We start from the raw sequence: 20,473 nt of genomic DNA, 5'->3' as shown, positions 1-20,473 counted from the left end.
AACGAAAAAAAACAAAGAAAAAAGTACGTAAATGAAGAAGGAGAAAGAGAAGGCAAAAAACGAAAGAAAAGAAGAAGAAGAGGAGGAGGAAGAGGAAGAAGAATGTGCAGCAAGAAGAAGAAGAAGACGGTGCAGTGAAATTGTGTAGTAACGGTTGAAGAAGGAGAAAGAGAAAGAAAGAAACGAAAGAAAAGAAGAAGAAGAGGAAGAGGAAGAAGAACGTACATTAACATTCAAGCACGTTAATATAATAACTTGTAAAGACTTGTATAAAAAAAATGCTTGTATGTGGAGAATTTCTCTTACTAAAATAATTTTTTAATTTTAAAATATTATAATAAATATAAATATATAACTTTTAAATAAATTTATATATTTATTAATATATAAAGTTATATTAAATTTTTTTATTTTAATTAGAACAAATTATATATTTATTAATGACTTAGTCACTTAACATACTCTTTTAGTACTCTTTTTAAATACTCTTATTATTATTATTATTATTATTATTATTATTATTATTATTATTATTATTATTATTATTATTATTATTATTATTATATATAATGGGTCAACAATTCATACATAATAATCTTATTATTGAGAGTACTTAAAAACAGTACTAAAATATATTCTTTTATATGTTATTTTTAATTTAATAAATAAATATTAATTTTAAAATATATTGTAATTAAATATTTTATTTACTTTGTTCAAAAAGGTGTATTTACCTACTAAGGCTTTTATAGTACTAACATCTTTTAAGACATTTTTTTTAAAATTATTTTGCATGGAATAAAATATTTTTTTGTAGTATAATATAAATAAATTTATTAAAAAATATATTTACTCAAATTTCAAATATACTACTCTTCTAATCAATAATAATTTAAAAATTAAAAAAAATATTTTATTTCATGCATTAAAAAAAATAAGCTAACAAAATATTTAATTACGAAACTTTTTTAAATTAATATTTATTTATTAAATTAAAATTAACATATAAAATAACATATTTTAGTATTTTTTAAGTATTCTCAATAATAAAATTATTATATATAAATTATTGAACTTTTTTGGACAAAGTAAGTAAAAAAATGATCCTATAATAATAATAATAATAATAATAATAATATTTTAAAAAAGTACTAAAAGAGTATGTTGAATGACTAAGTCATTAATAAATATATAATTTTTTTATTAAAATTAAAAGATTTAATATAATTTTATATATTAATAAATATATAAATTTATTTAAAGTATATATTTATATTTATTATAATATTTTAAAATGAAAAAATTATTTATTAAATATAATTATTATTAGTTATGCTTATTAAAAATTATTGAGAAAGATGTTGCTTGTAATTCGAATCTAATGGATTTGATTTAGTACCATTTTGCATAAATTAAATATTTTAACTTGTTTAGTTGAGCATGCATGCAGTAGACGAGATTTGGACTAATGAACTAACTACTAAACCAACCCAACTAATTGTTTATTGGGTATAATTGAAATTTGATTTTAGACACAAATTATCATTTTATATCTTTGTGTTTGGATAGAATAGTTTCTCGTTTAGGATCTCTTTTGAAGGGATTTAATTAAAGTGGAATAACGTCATCAATTACTACTTAATATCTCGAGTAGAGGGACTATCTAATTTTATAATTTTATTATATTATGTTTCTTAGTAAAATATTTGATTTATTTTATTAATTGTATAAATTTTATGCTTTCACTAGCATGTTTCGTTTTCTTATATCGTATTGTGTGGAATGTGGATTGAAAATTGTTCTGCTTCATTTTGATTTGTATTGTGTGGATTGAAATTGAAAATCTTGCAACTAAACTCACAAAACAATGTTTTTAAACCAGTCTAACCCAAAATGTATTTTGAATTGGGTTGGACCAAAGCCCCTAATTTTCTGGGTTGGCTACACCTACTTGGGACTTCTTTTTGTGTTATGAACCAAATAGAGAAGCGCGGCGGTAGGAGACGACTCTTGATTTTCACACAGGGCGGGGAAGGCGGGTCTAAAGGCTGGTTGGGGAATGGATCGGGTAGGTTGTAGGTTCTCTAGTCCTTTTTTTTTACAGGTTGGTTCTCTGGTCTAGAGAGTTGTTATTGTTAGTTAGGATTATGTGTATTGCAAGACCAAAACAAAAAAAATGATTATGTGTATTGAATTTAGCCCTTTTTTGGTCTTGTATTGAATTTAACTCAATCATATTTTCGCATATGTTCTTGTTGTTGTGGGTGGGGTTGATACCCGGCCCATGCACCTATCTAAAAAAAAAATTAGTTGATTTTTTCTTTATTTTATGCTCGTACAGAAACAAAATTTGCGGGCGAATGTTGGAAATTAATAGGCTGAAACTTGGTGATTGTAGCCTAATTTTGTTTATATTGATTAAATATGTGTGTAAATGTGTAGTAACTTGTTATTGAAAGTTTGGGTGTTTTTTTATATGGTGTTATTTTTTTAAAATTAATATTAATAAAATTAGACAGTTCAATTTATTTGAAAAGAGAAAATAAGTTATACATTAGAAGGTCTGATTTATATATATTTTTAAATTTTTTTTACTTTTGAAAACAAAAATTAGAGGATTCAATTTTAATGTAATTTTTTTATTTTAAAAAATATAAATCAGATGATCTAAATTATAATTTTTTTTTTAAAAAATAAATCAGGCAGTACAATTTATGGATACTACCGTTAAAAAAAAAAAAATCAGTGCCTCGGATTTTATAATGACCATAACAGTAAAAATTACATTTCACGTCTATTTTTTTTATACACACTTAGATGGAGCACAGTAAAAATAAAAAAGCGGTTGTTGTATGCAATTATTATCTTAATCACACGGTAAGACACTAAAAACTCTTAATCACACGGCGAGTCATGTTTTAAGTACTATCTTTAACAACCCATAATCAAAATAGGAAAAAGTTTAAGTATTTTAAAAATATTAGTAGTTTAATAGTTTTAGAGATTGCTCATATAATTGGAATTTTTTATTTAAATAAATTAAATAAATATTTTTTATTATTTATTTGAAGTCTACATCATCTCATATGGAATGGCTCCGTCTTATAAAATTCTATTATTCCTTGAATTCAGTATTGAGCTTTACATAGATTCATGGATCTCCTATCTATGATAGATGTAAAACGATAGAAAACTTTCCCTTTTTTATTTGAGCTTTCTGTGCTACTTTCTTTCTTTGAGACAGAATTTCGTTGGCCCGCTCCTACAGTTATAGTGAGCTACTAGATAAAACTTTCAAACCAGACATGAATACTCAATATTCCTACTCAGGTTGATATTAGAACTGAGACTGAAGTTGCTAACAAGTGGGAAACAAAAGAATTTGGAAATATTGGAATTCACTACTGAACTGTTCTTTACTCAACGCCTCTTGATTGACTTTAGAACTGAAGAAAGCCAGTAGAAAAGAAAGTGGCCGCAATATTTTATAGAACAACTTTTTTGTCTAGAGATTCATCCCCTAGTCAGTGAAGAAAAGGGTCTATTGGAGAAAGAGAAGTAGGGGAGGAAGAAGGCGTATACAAAGAGCTTTTTCTCAACGTTCCCGTTCCGCATTCTTTCAACAAATGAAAGATTGCCCATACCCTATTGGTGGGGAGACTTCTTAGAATGGTCTCTGTACCAAGGGTGGATGAGGCAGTATTTGAAGTACCCGTACTGGTATTATGCTGTCGTAATTGACCAAACAGTTAGCTTGGAGGCTTTCATAGACCCTCCAGTTTATTGCCGAACATGGTACACTCCTAAAGTAGACTTGTCTACTTACTTTCTTTTAGGTTTTGTGTCATGTTTCAGGTATATGACTGGGTGGTTGAATTGTCTAGGCTTTACCTTCATCCCTGGTCGAGTCTAATGAATCACCTTTGGTTGGGGTTGATCACATCCAAGGTTCTAAAAACTGGTTCAAACTGGCTGGTTGAACTAGTCGAACTGTGAACCGCTGACAAATACAGTTCAAACAAATCCTATAACTAAAAGACTGGAAAATCAGAGTTGGACTGTTGAACCGGTTGGGAACCGGTCAGTCAAACCGAACCGTGATCCGGCCGATTTTTGAATTTTCCCAAAAAAACGACAGCGTTTCCTTCGTGCAACCCTAACACCCTAAGTTCCCTAACCATTACCCCTCTAGAGTTTTCCCTATACTCTCACAACACGAAGCAGAACTCCCTCGAGCTTCTCCAGTCCTCCGTCGTCTCACCGTCATCGAAGCCATCGGCGCAACTTCTGTCCAGCCACCGTCGCCGCCGTGCCTCCATCGCTGCCAATCAATCACCGCCGCTGCTAGGGTTTGTTGGAGCTGCACAAAGCCATCATCGTCGCTGTCACGTGAGGAAGGAAGCGAGAGAGACCAAAGCTGCGAGAGAGGAGAAGTCACCCCGCCCAAAGCCGATGCTGAAGACCCCATGATAAAAGCGGTTCTGCATGAATCTTTGAAAGTTGTTTTGATTTTCCCACTATTGCTGCGATATGCTACTTTCTTTGCGATTGTCTTTAAGCGTACATGATTTTCTGGATTTAGAGTTATTTTTATTTTTTATTGAATTTTTGGATTTGAATTTTGAATTCCTGCTTGATCTGCAATTTCTGTTGATTCTTCTGGTTGTTGTTGTGGTTGAAATTTAAAATTGAAATCTGATTCTTCTTCTTCATCAATTTCATATTTTGGTCTTGTTGATTTGTGAACTGATGTTGTGAAATTGAATTTGTGATCTGTTGTTGGATTTGTTGCTAAATTGCTTGTTGAATCTAGCTAATTTGCTTGTTGAATATGAATTTGCATTGATTTCGGCTTCTCTTTTTTCTTGAATTTCTATTGATGCTGCTGCAATTTCTTGTTCTGTTGATAGATGAGATTTGGTTGCTTCTTGATCGATTTGTGGTGGTTGCTGTTGTTGCCTTAGTCTAGCTTTAATCTCTTTCCACTCATTATTCCATTCTGCAACTTCATTCCAGCAAATTTCTGGCAAAATTCGACGCATATCCGGTTGGTAGCAATGATAGAACACAATTTCGAATGTTTTCAAATTGGCAAATGGATTGGGCGCCTTCCATAACTGAAACCATCTCTTGAATGTCTCTTATTTATACTCTTAAAAGACTAAGTAATTCTACTAGGCATAACTAGTACCCTTCCTAATATTAAATTGTAAGATGTAGTGGCTACTGTTTATGAATATCAGAAGTATGCAAAATTAGGAGAGGATGCTGTTGCTGATGTTCTCAGAGCAGGTGTTTTATTTGTCATTTTCATTTCAAGTGGATGAATGATTTCACTTAATTTAATACACAATTTTTGTTATTGGTTTATTTTTAGGTGTGGACATTAATTGTGGAACATACATGCTTAATAAGGCAAGGGATTGTGAATATGAATGAATGTGATAAAATTGTGAATATGAATAAATATGATTGATGATAAACTTAGATGTTGACATTTTATGTTTGGTTGGATGTTTTTGTTATTTGACTTGAATTTGTATTTGAATGAGATCATAACATTTTGGTTTATGTAGTACTTTTAATTTGAATGATATTTTAAAGTTTATATTAAACTATAATTATATTTTAATGTGTTTATTTAGATTTTATTTATTATTTTATTATAAAACGGTTTTTTCGGTTCAACCACGGTCAAACCGTTTGAACCTATAAACCAGTGAACTAGTAACTAGAACGGTTCGATGACCGGTTCAGTTTTTAGAACCTTGATCACATCTTAACAGATCATCAGACCCTTATGAAACTAGCTGATGCTTCTAGCTCTAATGCCATCAACTAAAGGACTTGTTCCGGAGCACCAACCATCCCTACTTCATTGGAACTTAAGATAGGCATGCATTATATGCATCTATATGTTTGTTTAGTATGCCTTATTTAGATTGCCTAAGTAATTGCATAAACTAATTGTTACTTGATTATCTACTATATTTGAATCCTATTTGTGATTTCCTTGCTTGTAATAATTGTGTTTGTGGCATTTTGGTTTTGTTGGTGGTTAGGAGGTTCGGAGGAGTTGGATTAGGGAGTATTAGATAGCTCTAAAGACCCTTAGCTACTTGCCTATTTTATTTTATGGTTTAGTTAAGTTTATAAGTTTTAATTATATGTCGGAGGTTCTAGGATGGTCTTCAGCTTTTTCAGGACATTATATGTTAGATATATGGGCACTGTTACCATGCTGAAAATCTATGGTTCTCACCCATGCGGATTTTGTGATTTTCAGATGTAGGACGTGAGGCTCCATGTTGAGGCATGCTGGAAGCTTCTGAAAATCACATGAAAATCTCTGGTTCTCACCCCTATTATATATATAATTTTATTTTTAGAGGTCATAATACCTCACCACCTCTGTCTTATGTCTTAAGGATAAGGCTTTGTGTAGTAGGGTGTTACATTGAATATGTGAGACGTAGTAAGCAAGAATTTCTCCTGGCAATTTTCTGATGTTCTTGAAAACATTCTCTCTAGTAGGACTAAAATAGTACAATAACATAAGATCAAAACTATGCAATGTAAACATTATTGTTTAAAAAATAAATTAAAGGTAATAAATAAAACAAACAAACAATCATGTTTTACTTAAAACGTCTGTTATTAGGATAGTGGTGTCAAGCCAGAATTTCTACCAACTAGAATAATTAACATAGTTTTATACCTACAACACGTTTCAAAAAGCTAATCAGGATAAAACAAATTCTTTAAAAGGATTTCATAAACAAATGTTAGTTTTAGAAAGTGAGATTATAAGTTTATATTTCAGTATTATCTTAATTATCTTTGTTGGTTGTCCAAATATAATATTAATATAAAGAAAATATTGTATCCATAAATTAAGTATATTTTATACTCAATCCTAAACCGGCTTCATTAAATCCAAATAAGAGAACAACACAAGAAAATACACCTAATGAAAACCACCAATGGGGAGAACAATGTTTTTAGCCGCTTCTGATTGCGTATGGTTGTCATAGAAGGCAGCAAAATAATGGTCATGTTGCGGCTCACGGCGGCCACCACTGCCCTTACCAGAAATGTGAACAAGTTTTCACCTCCAAATAAGTTGTTTCAGGGCAGGCTTAGTGTTGCCACTATAATCGACATACACCATACATACATACATCTTGTTAGCTAATTCAGTTATTCCAAATAAAATTTTTTTAGGGGTGGTTCTTAAAAAATTTTAGTATATTTGTCCTAATAGATTAATTATCTCTTATATCAATATTAAATATATTTTCAAATAGGTAACATAAATGACATAAAGTAAGGATATTTACTTACTGTAATTAATATATATGCTATACATTTAATAAATATATTCTGACCATCGAAATCCCAGTTACAAGATTGAGAGGTAAATCTGAAAATTTTCAACATGAAAAATGCCTGAGTATATTAGACGGGGTAAGCAAGAATTCTTTCAAGTAGATTTCTAATGTTCTTGAGAATATTCTCTCTGGTAGGACTAAAATAGTACAATAACATAAGATTAAAACTATGCAATGTAAACATTTCTATTTAAAAAATAAATTAAAGGTAATAAATAAAACAAACAAATAATCTTGTTTTACTTAAAAATGTCTAGTATCAGGATAGTGGTGCTAACCAGTGTTTCTAACAACCAGAACAATTAACAAGGTTTTATACCTATAGCACGTTTTAAAAAGCTAAGTAGGGTAAAACAAATGCTGTGAAAGAGTTTTATAAACAAATGTTAGTTTTAGAAAGTGAGATTATAAGTTTATATTTTTAGTATCATCTTAATTACCTTTATTGATTGTCCAAATATAATATTAATATAAAGAAAATATTGGATCCATAAATTAAGTATATTCTAAACTCAATACTAAACCAGCTTCATTAAATCCAAATAAGAGAACAATACAAGAAAATACACCTAAGAACACTGATGGGGAGAGCAGCTTTTTTAGCCGCTTCTGATTGCGTATGGTTGCATATTAGAAGGCAGCAAAAAAATGGCTATTCAGTTGCTCACGGCGGCCGCCACTGTACCTATCAAGAATGCGGGAAGGTTTTCACCTCCAAACACATTATTCATGACAAGCTTAGTTTTATCACTATAATCTGCATACAATATACATACATACATCTTGTTGGCTAATTCAGTTATTTAAAATAAAAAATTTTTAGGAGTAATTTTAAAAATAGTTTAGTATATTTGTCCTAATAAATTAATTAGCTTTTATATCAGTATTAAAGATATTTTGAAATATATAACATAATTGATACAAAGTAAGGATTTTTAATTGCTCTAATTAATATATAAGTTATGCATTTAAAAAATATATTCTGACATTCGAAACTCCAATTGCAAGATTGAGAGGTAACCCTGAAAATTTTCAACATGAAAAATGCATGAGTATGTGAGACGTAATAAGCAAGAATTTCTCCTGCCAGTTTTCTGATGTTCTTGAGAACATCCTCTCTAGTAAAATTAAAATAATACAATAACATAAGATCAAAACTATGCAATATAAATATTCATGTTTAAAAAATTAATTAAAGGCAATAAATAAAATAAACAAACAATCTTGTTTTACTTAAAATAGTCTAGTATCAGGATAGTGGTGCTAAGCCAGAGTTTCTACTAGCCAGAAGAATTAACATGGTTTTATGCATATAACACGTTTCAAAAAGCTAATCAGGGTAAAACAAATGTTTGTTTTAGAAAGTGAGATTATAAGTTTATATTTTGGTATCATCTTAATTATATTCATTAATTATCTAAATATAATATTATTATAAAGAAAATAATACAATTATAAGTTAAGTATATTTTAAACTCAATCATAAACTAGCTTCATTCGATCCAAATAAAAAAACAACACAAGAAAATACACCTAATGAAAACCACCGATGGGGAGAACAACTTTTTTAGCCGCTTCTGATTGCGTAAGATTGTGTTGTAAAAGGCAGCAAAAAATGGCCACACTGTCGCTCATGGCGGCTGCCACTACACCAACCAGGAAGGTGGGCAAGTTTTCATCTCCAAACACGTTGTTCCATGGCAGGCTTAGTGTTGCCACTATAATCTGCATACACTATACATACATACATCTTGTTGGCTAATTCAGCTATTTCAAATAATTTTTTTGTGGTTCTGAAAATAATTTAGTATATTTTTCAAGATAGATTAATTAGATTTAATATCAGTATTAAAGATATTATCAAGTAGATGGCATAAATGACACAAAGTAAGGATATTTACTTGCTTTAATAATATATAAGTTAAATATTTAATAAATATATTTCTGACATTCGAAACCCCAATTGCAAGATTGAGAGGTAAACCTAAAAATTTCTAACATAAAAAATGCTTTAGTAGCCTATGGTATATAATGGTATTGCAACAGAGCAAAGCTTTTCATGCTCCCAACCGTACACCTCGCTCCCCGACCAATCCAATCAGAGATGTGCCAGAAGAGAACCCGAACAAGGCCACCCAGTTGAATGCCACAACTGCCATCAGCCGTAACATCGGTTTCTTTAGCCCCTTCATGGTCTGAAATATTTCTGAAAGTATTTAACCACTGCCTTTCTATCATCTTCCTCTTTTTTCTCACGTGAATCCTCCTCAGATAATGCCGGTTTGTCCTGGATGCAGGACAGAGTCACAGCCATCAAGAACAGTAGAAGAATGATCAAAAAAATTGATAAGGTTTTCACATTTGTGCAGAGTCCATGGCATGCTTTTCTTACCGTGAAGGGCAACATATTATCGAATCTCCTAAAGAAGACGGCGAAGTAACCCAGTTCATTTTCCACTGGCATGAAGAATGAGAAGTACGTGTATGCCAGTCTAATCATCCGTTGTTCTCTGCTGGCAAGGTCATAAAGGAAGTCTTTGCAGCGGGTATCGATCATGTTAATCGAAATCTCCAACATCCATAATCCGATCCCAAAAATGGCTAAGGCGCGTGGCCGAGCTTTCTCGGAGAGGTTGTCCCCAAAGGCGTAGCCGATGTTTGCGGCGAAGGCAATTGTCAAAAAAATTATAGTGATGGCAACGACACCCGCAAAGATGAAAGGACGGTGCCGCCCGAGTTTACAGGTTGCTCGGTTGCTGTAATAACTGAGGATGGATGGAGAACAGAGCTAGAAACGGCGCCGACGAGTCACACAAAAGAGGTCCACCTATCCAGTACTCCGAGAATCACGTAGCATGGTATTAGCCATGCTATCTGAACAGCGTTGACAAGGTGGATTTCGGTGGCTATAGAGGCCACCATAACCATCTTTTAGACTGGGATCTGCGCCAATGTTCAGCCCAATTCCAACTGTGGCGGTGAACTCATGACCATGAGATAGCTTTCGAGGGGAACACTCGAGGTGAGAGAGCTTTCGAACTAGGTAAAAGAAGAAGGTATTGTAACTAGTAAAAGAAGAAGGTATCGTAACTCTATATCATAACTAGTTTTCGATGCTTCACCTTGAATACTCTTCAAACCTGCCAGACCGATTAACCATCATCTCTGATACCACTTGTTGGGTCACCATCGGCTCTGATACCACTTGAATATCCAGTGAGAGAACATAAAATGAGAAGACACCACATCCAACTCAAAACCATAAGGTGTTCAGTTAATGGGTCTCTCATCTTATAAACACTACCTTTTTGCCGGAAAGACTTTCGATGCTTCACCATCTTATAAACACTACCTTTTTGCCGGAAAGACTTTCGATGCTTCACCTTGAATACCCTTCAAAGCCACTTGTTTCAAAGCTACTAATCATTTTTATTTATTTGCAAAATATAATTAAGAGATACTCCATAAAAGTATGAGTAATTATTTCAATTTATTACTAAACTTTTATAATTAAAACTTTCTTTCTAAGAGGACTTTGTGCGTTAGCGCATCCGCTGGGAGAGGAATTGTGAAATGCTCCTGGGGTCTCCGAATAATTTTTTTTGTGGTTCTAAAAATAGTTAGTATATTTTTTCTGATAGATTAATTAGATTTAATATCAGTATTAAAGATATTATCAAATAGATAACATAAATGACACAAAGTAAGGATATTTTGCTTGCTCTAATTAATATATAAGTTAAATATTTAATAAATATATTTCTGACATTCGAAATCCCAATTGCAAGATTGAGGGGTAAACCTAAAAATTTCCAACATAAAAAATGCTTTAGTATGTAAGACGGGTAAGCAAGAATTCCTTCTGGCAGATTTTTGATGTTCTTGAGAACATCCTATCTGGTAGGACTAAAATAGTACAATAACATAAGATCAAAACTATGCAATGTAAACATTCTTGTTTAAAAAATAAATCAAAGGCAATAAATAAAACAAACAAACAATCTTGTTTTACTTAAAAATGTCTAGTATTAGGATAGTGGAGCTAAGCTAGAGTTTCTACCAAGAAAAATAAACATGATTTTATACCTATAGCACGTTTTAAAATGCTAAGAAGTGTAAAACAAATGCTGTGAAAGGATTACATAAACAAATGTTAGTTTTAGAAAGTGAGATTATAAGTTCATATTTCAGTATCATCTTAATTACCTTTATCGATTGTCCAAGTATAATATTAATATAAAAAGAAAATATAGCATTCATAAATTAGGTATATTCTAAACTCAATCCTAAACCAGCTTCATTGAATCCAAATAAGAGAACAACACAAGAAAATACACCAAATGAAAATCACCGATGGGGAGAACAACTTTTTTAGCCGCTTCTGATAGTGTATGATTTCGTCTCCACAGCCAAGGACATAAGACCCGTAACCGCCCAAGTTAGCATAAGACACCGAGCTCCATACCAGTAGCCTGTGGTATATAATGGTATTGCAACAGAGTAAAGCTTTTCATTCTCCCCACCATACACCTCGTTCCTTATCCAATCCAATCAGAGATGTACCAGAAGAATCCGAACAAGGCCACCCAGTTGAATGCCACAACCGCCATTAGCCGTAACATCGGTTTCTTCAGCCCCTTCATGGTCTGAAAATTTTCCGGAAGCATTTAACCACTGCCCATCTATCATCTTCCTCTTTCCTCTCACGTGACTCCTCCTCAGGTAATGCCGGTTTGTCTTGGACGCAGGACAGAGCCACAACCATCAAGAACAGTAGAAGAATGATCGAGAAAATTGATAAGGTTTTCACATTTGCGCAGATCCCATGACATGCTTTTCTCACCGTGAATGGCAACATATCATCAAATCTCCTAAAGAAGACGGCAAAGTAACCCAGTTCATTTCCCACAGCCATGAAGAATGAGAAGTACGTGTATGCCAGTCAAATCGTCCGTTGGTCTCTGCTGGCAAGGTCATCAAGAAAGTCTTTGCAGCGTGCATCGATCATGTTAATCGAAATCTCCAACATCAATAATCCGATCTTAAAAATAGCTAAGGCGCGTGGCCGAGCTTTCTCGGAGAGGTTGTCTCCAAAGGCGTAGCTGATGTCTGCGGCGAAGCCAATTGTCAAAAAAGCTATGGTGACGGCAATGACACCCGCAAAGATGAAAGGACGGTGCCGCCCGAGTTTACAGGTTGCTCGATTGCTGTAATAACTGAGGATGGAATGGAGAACAGAGCTAGAAACGGCGCCGACGAGCCACACCAAAGAGGTCCATCTATCCAGTACTTCGAGAATCACGTAGCCTGGTATTAACCATGCTATCTGGACAGCGTTGACAAGGTGGATCCAAGCGGCCGTAGAGACCACCATAACCATCTTTCAGACTGGAATCTGCGCTGGTGTTCAGCCCGATTCCAACTGTGGCGGTGAACTCATGACCATGAGATAGCTTTCGAAGGGGACACTGCGAGGTGAGAGAGCTTTCGAACTAGGTAAAAGAAGAAGGTATGGTAACTAGTAAAAGAAGAAGGTATCGTAACTCCAGATCGTAACTAGCTTTCGATGCTTCACCTTGAATACCCTTCAAAACCTCTAGACCGATTAACCATCATCTCTGATACCACTTGTTAGGTCACTATCGGCTCTGATACCACTTGTTGGGCCACCATCGGCTCTGATACCACTTCAATATTTAGTGAGAGAACATAAAATGAGAAGACACCACATCTAACTCAAAACCATTAGGTGTTAAGTTAATGAGTCTCTCATCTTATAAACTCTACCTTTTTGCCGGAAAGACTTTTGATGCTTCACCTTGAATATCCTTCAAAGCCACTTGTTTCAAAACTACTAATCATTTTTATTTATTTGCAAAATATAATTGACAGATACTCCATAAAAGTATGAGTAATTATTTCAATTGATTACTAAATTTTTAAAATTAAAACTTTTTTTCTAAGAGGACTTTGTGCGTTAGCGCATCCGCTGGGAGAGGAATTGTGAAATGCTCCTGGAGTCTCCAAATAATTTTTTTTGTGGTTTTGAAAATAGTTAGTATATTTTTTCTGATAGATTAATTAGATTTAATATCAGTATTAATGATATTATCAAATAGATAACATAAATGATACAAAGTAAGGATATTTACTTGCTCTAATTAATATATAAGTTAAATATTTAATAAATATATTTTTGACATTTGAAACCTCAATATCAAGATTGACGAGTGGTAAACCTAAAAATTTCCAACATAAAAAATGCTTTAGTATGTGAGACGGGTAAGTAAGAATTTCTCCTGACAGATTTATGATATTCTTGAGTACATCCTCTCTAGTAGGACTAAAATAGTACAATAACATAAGATCAAAAGTATGCAATGTAAACTTTCTTGTTTAAAAAATAAATTAAAGGTAATAAATAAAATAAACAAACAATTTTGTTTTACTTAAAAATGTCTAGTATCAGGATAGTGGTGCTAAGCCAGAGTTTCTACCAACTAGAAAAATGAACATAATTTTATACCTATAGCACATTTCAAAATGCTAAGAAGGGTAAAACAAATACTGTGAAAGAATTACATAAACAAATGTTAGTTTTAGAAAGTGAGATTATAAGTTTATATTTTAGTATCATCTTAATTACCTTTATTAATTATCCAAATATAATATTAATATAAAAAAATATAGCATTTATAAATTAGGTATATTCTAAACCAACTTCATTGAATCCAAATAAGATTACTCCTCACTCACTCAAACTACTCCCTCTTTTTTCTTGGTCTTTTTCTATTCTTTCCTCCTTTATAACCAAAACGCAAAAGCACAATGTAGTGAAACAAGCTCTCCTTTCCTAGAAGTAAGACGCAAAATGCGTTATAAAAAATCTCTTTCCTGTCTTCACCAACACGTGTCAAACATGGAAGCTACCTCGATGTCAATCGAAAGTTGCGTTTTGTTTTGCATACCTGCCAAACGCGCAGGTCGCATTTGATCATTTAAAATATGATCGAACGGCACGTTTTATCTACATGCAAGGAACAAGGAGCGCATTTTTATATCTAATTGTTCCTCCATGCTAAATTTAGGTTATGTTTTGTAGTAATTTTTTTTTATTTTTCTTTAATTTCATGCAAAACGTATCTTGGATTTTACAAGTTTCTGAACTTATATATATACATGTATGTAGATAATACATCATGCACCAATATAATTGAATTATACTATTTTCTATTTATTTTTAATTAATTTTCAGAAAATGCTGTTCAAAATATATAATAAAAAGTTAAAAACAATAAAAAACAGCGGAAAAGAGAAGTGATGACGAGTCAATACTAAATAGTGGAATAAATAAACTTTCAAATTATTCAAAAAAAAAAGTTTAGAATTTAAAATAAAATATATTAAGCGCAGTACTTTTTTTGTCACACAATTAATTAATATTAACCAAATTTCTATTATTTTTTTATCACTAGAAGTGTTGTACTGTTGGTGTTTGTTACCTTTCGAAAAGCAAAAGCTGCGAATGGAGCACTGCCAAGTTCCAATCCCGAAGACCAATTGAGATGAGAGATAGACTTAATTGTTAATAACTTAATACATAGTAATTAAGGCCTTAATATAAGGGGTGTGTAGGAAGCTCTCTCTATCTATATATAGATATTGCTATGTCTGCGAGGAAGCAATACCCGAAATATTAAAAATCATGAGCTGTTATAATATTTTCCTTCCACTTCTTGTTTCATCATTTCTTCTTTTCACTTTCTTGCCGGGAGCTGCCCATGGTAGCAAAAAGGTATAGGCTAGGCACCTGTTTTGGAATTTTTCTACTTCGCATTTGCGATGGTATGTGGTATGATTTATGCATGATTAATTATGGAGTTGGTTTTCTAATCTCTTTTTGTTTGTTTACAGTGCTACATTGTGTACTTGGGAGCACATTCTCATGGTCCAACCCCTACTTCTCTTGACTTGGAAACCGCCACATATTCTCATTATGATTTGCTAGGTTCAGTTTTGGGAAGGTATATATACATATAGAAGCATGCATACCTTTATTAGTCACTTGAGTACAAAATATTTTGTTAGTTACAAAAACATTATTACATGTTGTGAATCTTGTTGGACAGCCATGAGAAAGCGAAAGAGGCCATGATATACTCATACAATAAGCACATCAACGGCTTTGCCGCTTTACTTGACGAGGATGAAGCAGCAATCATTGCAGGTACTAGCTAGCTAGTCAATCTTGCTCAATTTTGTTTTAAATTAACTAGTTATTGACACAACGTGTTGATTGTGGCAGAAAACCCAAATGTGGTTTCTGTGTTCGTGACCAAAAAGCACAAATTGCACACAACACGGTCGTGGGAATTTCTTGGACTACACAGAAATGACAAGAACTCAGCATGGCCAAAGGGAAGGTTTGGTGAAAATACAATAATCGCCAACATTGATACAGGTATCTAGCTTCGTAAATGCCGTACCCTTACTAGTGACATGCAATACCAAATAACAAATTGTTAGGTGGTATAGTGAGTGATACATGGAAAGAAGGTAATACATTTTTGCAAGTTATCTTTAATTTAGTTTTTAAATAATTCTTTCTCTTTCATTTTTACTCAATTACTAATTTGTATAATTTACATACAGCAGCAAGTTGAGAATTTCAATTTCCATGAAATTTATTATTAATTTGTATGATACCATGATTGGTTGTTAAATTACCTGATGAATGCTTATTCAATATGATTGTATCAAAATAGTGGAACAGCATATCAAAAGTTGAAAAAAAAAACACTCATTTTTTTTTGTTATAAAATCATCATATCTCTTTTTAATACTCTACTAATTTCGATTGGAATAGGCGTTTGGCCAGAATCCACGAGTTTCGATGACACGGGATATGGCCCCATCCCATCAAAATGGCGCGGGGGTAACGTCTGTCAAATAAATAACTTCCAGAGTCCTAGGAAAAAGCATTGCAACAGGTTATTTGTTTTTTTTTTTTTTTTGGGTATCTGTCCATCTGATTCATCTTTCTTTTAGATAACCTTTTCTTTTTGGTAAATATATCTATTTCCTGGGAAAAATTTTATTTGTATTAACTATTAAGTGTACATTTATTTATAATAAAATAAAATAAAAATAAATTTTTAACGATTGGAAAAAGAGAAAAATAAATCACTTACTTAAAACACAGATTTTTAATTTTGACTGGTGAAAAACTTATATGCTTCGTTTATTAGATGGTAAAAAAATTAGAAATAATTAATTTTAATTTACACAGAAATTCCTTTAATAAAAGAATTTAATTAACATATGTTTTTAAAATAAACTATATTAAATATATACTAAAATCAATTATTAAATTTATTAGCTACTAAAATAAATATATATTACAAATGAGTTAAACTATATATGTATTTATATATATATAATTAAATTTAGTATTTTTGGTATGCAAATAATATTTTTATTTTATAATATATGTTAATATTTATTATTAATAAAAGTTTTTAGATTTTTTATTTTAGTAAGTGTGTAATAAATATATTAAAAATTAAATTTAAAATTTTCTATAAATTTTTTAAATAAAAATATAGGAAAATACTATTTGTACATTAAAATTCGCTACTAATATATTTATGTATAAATACATGTGTGGTTTAATTTATTTACAATGTATATTTATATTTTAACATGTATTTTATACTAGTGGTTGACTTTTTTTTTTTTACCAAAGATAGGAGATTCAAACCCGCAACCTCTTAATTGAGTGGGAGCCACTTAAATAAAGATGTTAAAAACGTCTTTTTCTAAAGATATTTTTTAAAAATTAAAATTTAACACATATAATCAGTTAAATTATATTATTTTTATTAAAATTAGAGTGGACAAATCAGTTTAGCACAAAAATTAATAAATTAAATTTTGAATTGGTGTAAATTAATATTTTTTATAAAAAATTACTATAATATCCCTATTATAAAACACAACTAAAATATCTCTATTATATATATATATATATATATATATATATATATATATATATATATATATATATATATATATATTAATTTTAAAAACTTTAAATTCTAACCTTATAACAATAGAGAAAAAGGGCTAAAATTTAGGATTTTCAAAATTAATATATATAATAAGAGTATTTTAATCATTTTATATAATAGGGGTATTGTAGTAATTTTTTATAAAAAATAATATTAATTTAGACATATTCAAAATTTGATTCACTATTCATTTATCAAATTAATTTTTCTGACCTAATTTTGATAAAAATAACATAATTTAAATTATTATATGTGTTAAATTTTAATTATTAAAAAATATCTTTAAAAAAAGACGTTTTCTGCGTCTTTATGGAAGCATCCCCCTTAATAGCTAATTTTAGTGTACACTTAGCATAATCTAAAAATACATTGTATGCTACTGGTATTAAGTAAAGATTGAAAGAAAATAATGGGGACTTATTTTTTTCTGTGAGCATCAGGAAGTTGATTGGAGCAAGATTTTTCATCGGAACTTTCGAGGCATACTATGGGAAACTTGACGAGAAGTTGAAGACAGCTCGTGACTTTGTAGGGCACGGGACACACACTTTATCGACAGCAGGTGGCAACTTCGTGGAAGGAGCAAGCGTATTCGCGGTTGGGAATGGCACAGCAAAGGGTGGGTCTCCAAGAGCCAGGGTTGCAGCCTACAAAGTCTGTTGGTCTCTACAGGATGCATCAGATTGCTTTGGGGGAGATATCTTGTCCGCAATCGACCAGGCCATAAACGACGGTGTTGATATCATCTCCATCTCCATCGGCGACCAATATTTAGTGCACCCTGAAGATATATTCACCGATGAGATATCCATTGGTTCATTCCATGCTATTTCTAACAACATATTGTTCGTTGCCTCTGGCGGAAATGACGGACCAACACCTAGAACCGTCGCTAATGTGGCTCCCTGGATATTCACGGTTGCTGCTAGCACAACAGATAGAAACTTTAGTAGTACCATTACTTTTGGTAACGGTCAACAAATCACGGTACGTCTTTTAGCTAGATTATACACCAGACTTGTAAATATATGATAATATGTGTTTTTTTCTTTTGTTTTCAGGGAGCCACTTTATTCGTAGACTTGCCACCTAACCACGCCTTTCCTGTGATTCTTGCTGCTGATGGTAAACTTGCCAATGCCACAACTCGAGATGCGTAAGTACAATTCACTCATCCGATCCGTAGCTTGGTGAGATTAATTACATATTATTATTTGGATTTTGCGTCGTTGCAGTTCACTTTGTAGGCAAGGGACACTTGACCCAGCAAAAGTCCGCGGAAAAATAGTGGACTGCCTGAGGGAAGGAAAAATAAAATCAGTTTCGGAGGGTTTGGAAGCTCTGAAAGCAGGTGCCAGGGCAATACTCCTGGAAAATCAAGAGCAAAATGGGGAGACAACTCTTGCTGAGCCTCACATTATGACCGGTGTGAGTAGTCCACCTCTAACAAAAAAAGATGTCAAAAAGGAAAAACCACCAGGCCCAGGTTTTCATGACGCTGCTGCCAAGTAAGTTAGAGCTTCCTTATAATGATTTAAAATTAAATTTTTATCTAACGGCTTTCAGATATCAACTTCACGTGAAGTCAATTTCACGTGAAGTCAACTTCACGTGAAGTTAGTGAAGTTAACTTCACCTGAATTTTCACCATTTTTATTACATACATAGAATATGGTATTCAATTTGTGTAATATATCTTATTCAACTATATATTGATGCAGTGATATTTCAATAACCTTGCCTACAACAATAATGTTCTCCCCAGTACATACATTCTTTAATATAAAACCAGCTCCAGTTATGGCTTCATTCTCCTCTAGAGGACCGAGTCAAATTCAGCCATCAATACTCAAGGTGAACCAACACATTATTTTAGTTTAATTCATTATCAACTACATATAATAACACCTTGTTTATATTTTGATGTCGGTTTCAGCCTGATATTACAGCACCAGGAACAAACATACTTGCTGCCTACTCACTATTCGCTAGTGCGTCTGACATACTAGTAGATGGTCGTCGAGGGTTTCGATTCAATGTGCTGCAAGGAACATCTATGTCTTGCCCTCATATAACTGGAGTTGCCGGACTTCTCAAAACTCTTCATCCTCACTGGAGTCCCGCTGCTATTAAGTCTGCAATCATGACCACCGGTACATACATATACTTTTTTAATTAATGTTTGCTTCCTTAGACTTTATTTTTACGACATATTTTAACATATTCAGTTATTTGCCCTTGCAGCAACTACACTAGACAACTCAAACGGCCCTATCAAAGATGCATTTGATGATAAGCTAGCGAATTCTTTTGCTTATGGATCAGGACATGTTCGACCAAACCTTGCAATAGATCCAGGACTTGTTTATGATCTGCACCTTGACGATTATTTGAACTTCTTATGTGCCTCTGGATACAATCAACAAGCCATTTCAGCACTTAATTTCAACAGGACTTTCACTTGCAAAGGAAATCACAGCATAGACGACTTGAATTACCCTTCAATCACATTGCCAAATCTAAAGTTGAGTCCAGAAACTGTTACTCGTACACTCACCAATGTGGGTCCCCCAGGCACATATAACGTTACTGCCAAAGTGGACGGATGCAAAATTACTGTTGTGCCCAATTCCTTGACTTTTACTAAATTAAATGAAAAGAAAACCTTCAAGGTTACTGTGCAAGCATCAAGTGTGATTCAGAGTTATAAATATCAATTTGGTGAATTGATATGGACAGATGGAAAGCACAGAGTCAGGAGTCCTATTACAATCCGACGCCGCAAATGAGTTTATGTATATAATGTTACTGTTTAATGTAACCATGGCGAATGTTGTGTGCTTTATTCCTCGTGTATTTATATTATGTTTTCTTCAGATATGTATTATGCGTGCGTGCATGAACATGGTTTGTACTATTAATAATTATCCGAGAATAATATTTAATGTAAAAGTTTGAACTAGTTCTCAATCTCCAAACTGTGCTTCTAATAATATGCTTTCTGATAGTGAG

The 20,473-nt window shown here is 32.3% G+C and overlaps 2 protein-coding genes across 2 annotated transcripts; one reads left to right on the top strand and one right to left on the bottom strand.

The window, feature by feature from the left end:
• Window positions 1–12,333: 12,333 nt before the first annotated feature.
• On the bottom strand, window positions 12,334–12,771 carry LOC112795336 (sucrose transport protein SUC1-like). The gene has a single exon (XM_025837272.1). It carries the CDS (start codon window positions 12,769–12,771, stop codon window positions 12,334–12,336), a length of 438 nt encoding a protein of 145 aa, XP_025693057.1.
• A 2,110-nt stretch (window positions 12,772–14,881) lies between these two features.
• Window positions 14,882–20,423, top strand: LOC112797675 (subtilisin-like protease Glyma18g48580). Its single transcript, XM_025840729.3, has 11 exons — window positions 14,882–15,186; window positions 15,306–15,415; window positions 15,521–15,618; window positions 15,697–15,852; window positions 16,258–16,381; window positions 17,902–18,448; window positions 18,523–18,617; window positions 18,697–18,969; window positions 19,183–19,315; window positions 19,398–19,614; window positions 19,706–20,423. Exons 1-11 carry the CDS (start codon window positions 15,097–15,099, stop codon window positions 20,248–20,250), a joined length of 2,388 nt encoding a protein of 795 aa, XP_025696514.1. The 5' UTR covers window positions 14,882–15,096; the 3' UTR covers window positions 20,251–20,423.
• The last annotated feature ends 50 nt before the right edge of the window (window positions 20,424–20,473 follow it).

Source organism: Arachis hypogaea, chromosome 4 (genome assembly GCF_003086295.3).
Source record: "Arachis hypogaea cultivar Tifrunner chromosome 4, arahy.Tifrunner.gnm2.J5K5, whole genome shotgun sequence".
Taxonomy (NCBI): Eukaryota; Viridiplantae; Streptophyta; class Magnoliopsida; order Fabales; family Fabaceae; genus Arachis; species Arachis hypogaea.
The sequence above is the reverse complement of the archived record's forward strand: the minus strand, read 5'-3'. Positions and strand labels throughout refer to the sequence as shown.

Excerpts from the sequence above, each read along its gene's own strand:
- LOC112795336 (XM_025837272.1), bottom strand. The coding sequence starts at position 12,771 with ATGGTTATGGTGGTCTCTACGGCCGCTTGGATCCACCTTGTCAACGCT.
- LOC112797675 (XM_025840729.3), top strand. The coding sequence starts at position 15,097 with ATGAGCTGTTATAATATTTTCCTTCCACTTCTTGTTTCATCATTTCTT. Across the intron at positions 15,853-16,257 it reads AATCGCCAACATTGATACAG|GCGTTTGGCCAGAATCCACG; the intron begins GTATCTAGCTTC and ends CGATTGGAATAG. Across the intron at positions 18,618-18,696 it reads AATGCCACAACTCGAGATGC|TTCACTTTGTAGGCAAGGGA; the intron begins GTAAGTACAATT and ends GCGTCGTTGCAG.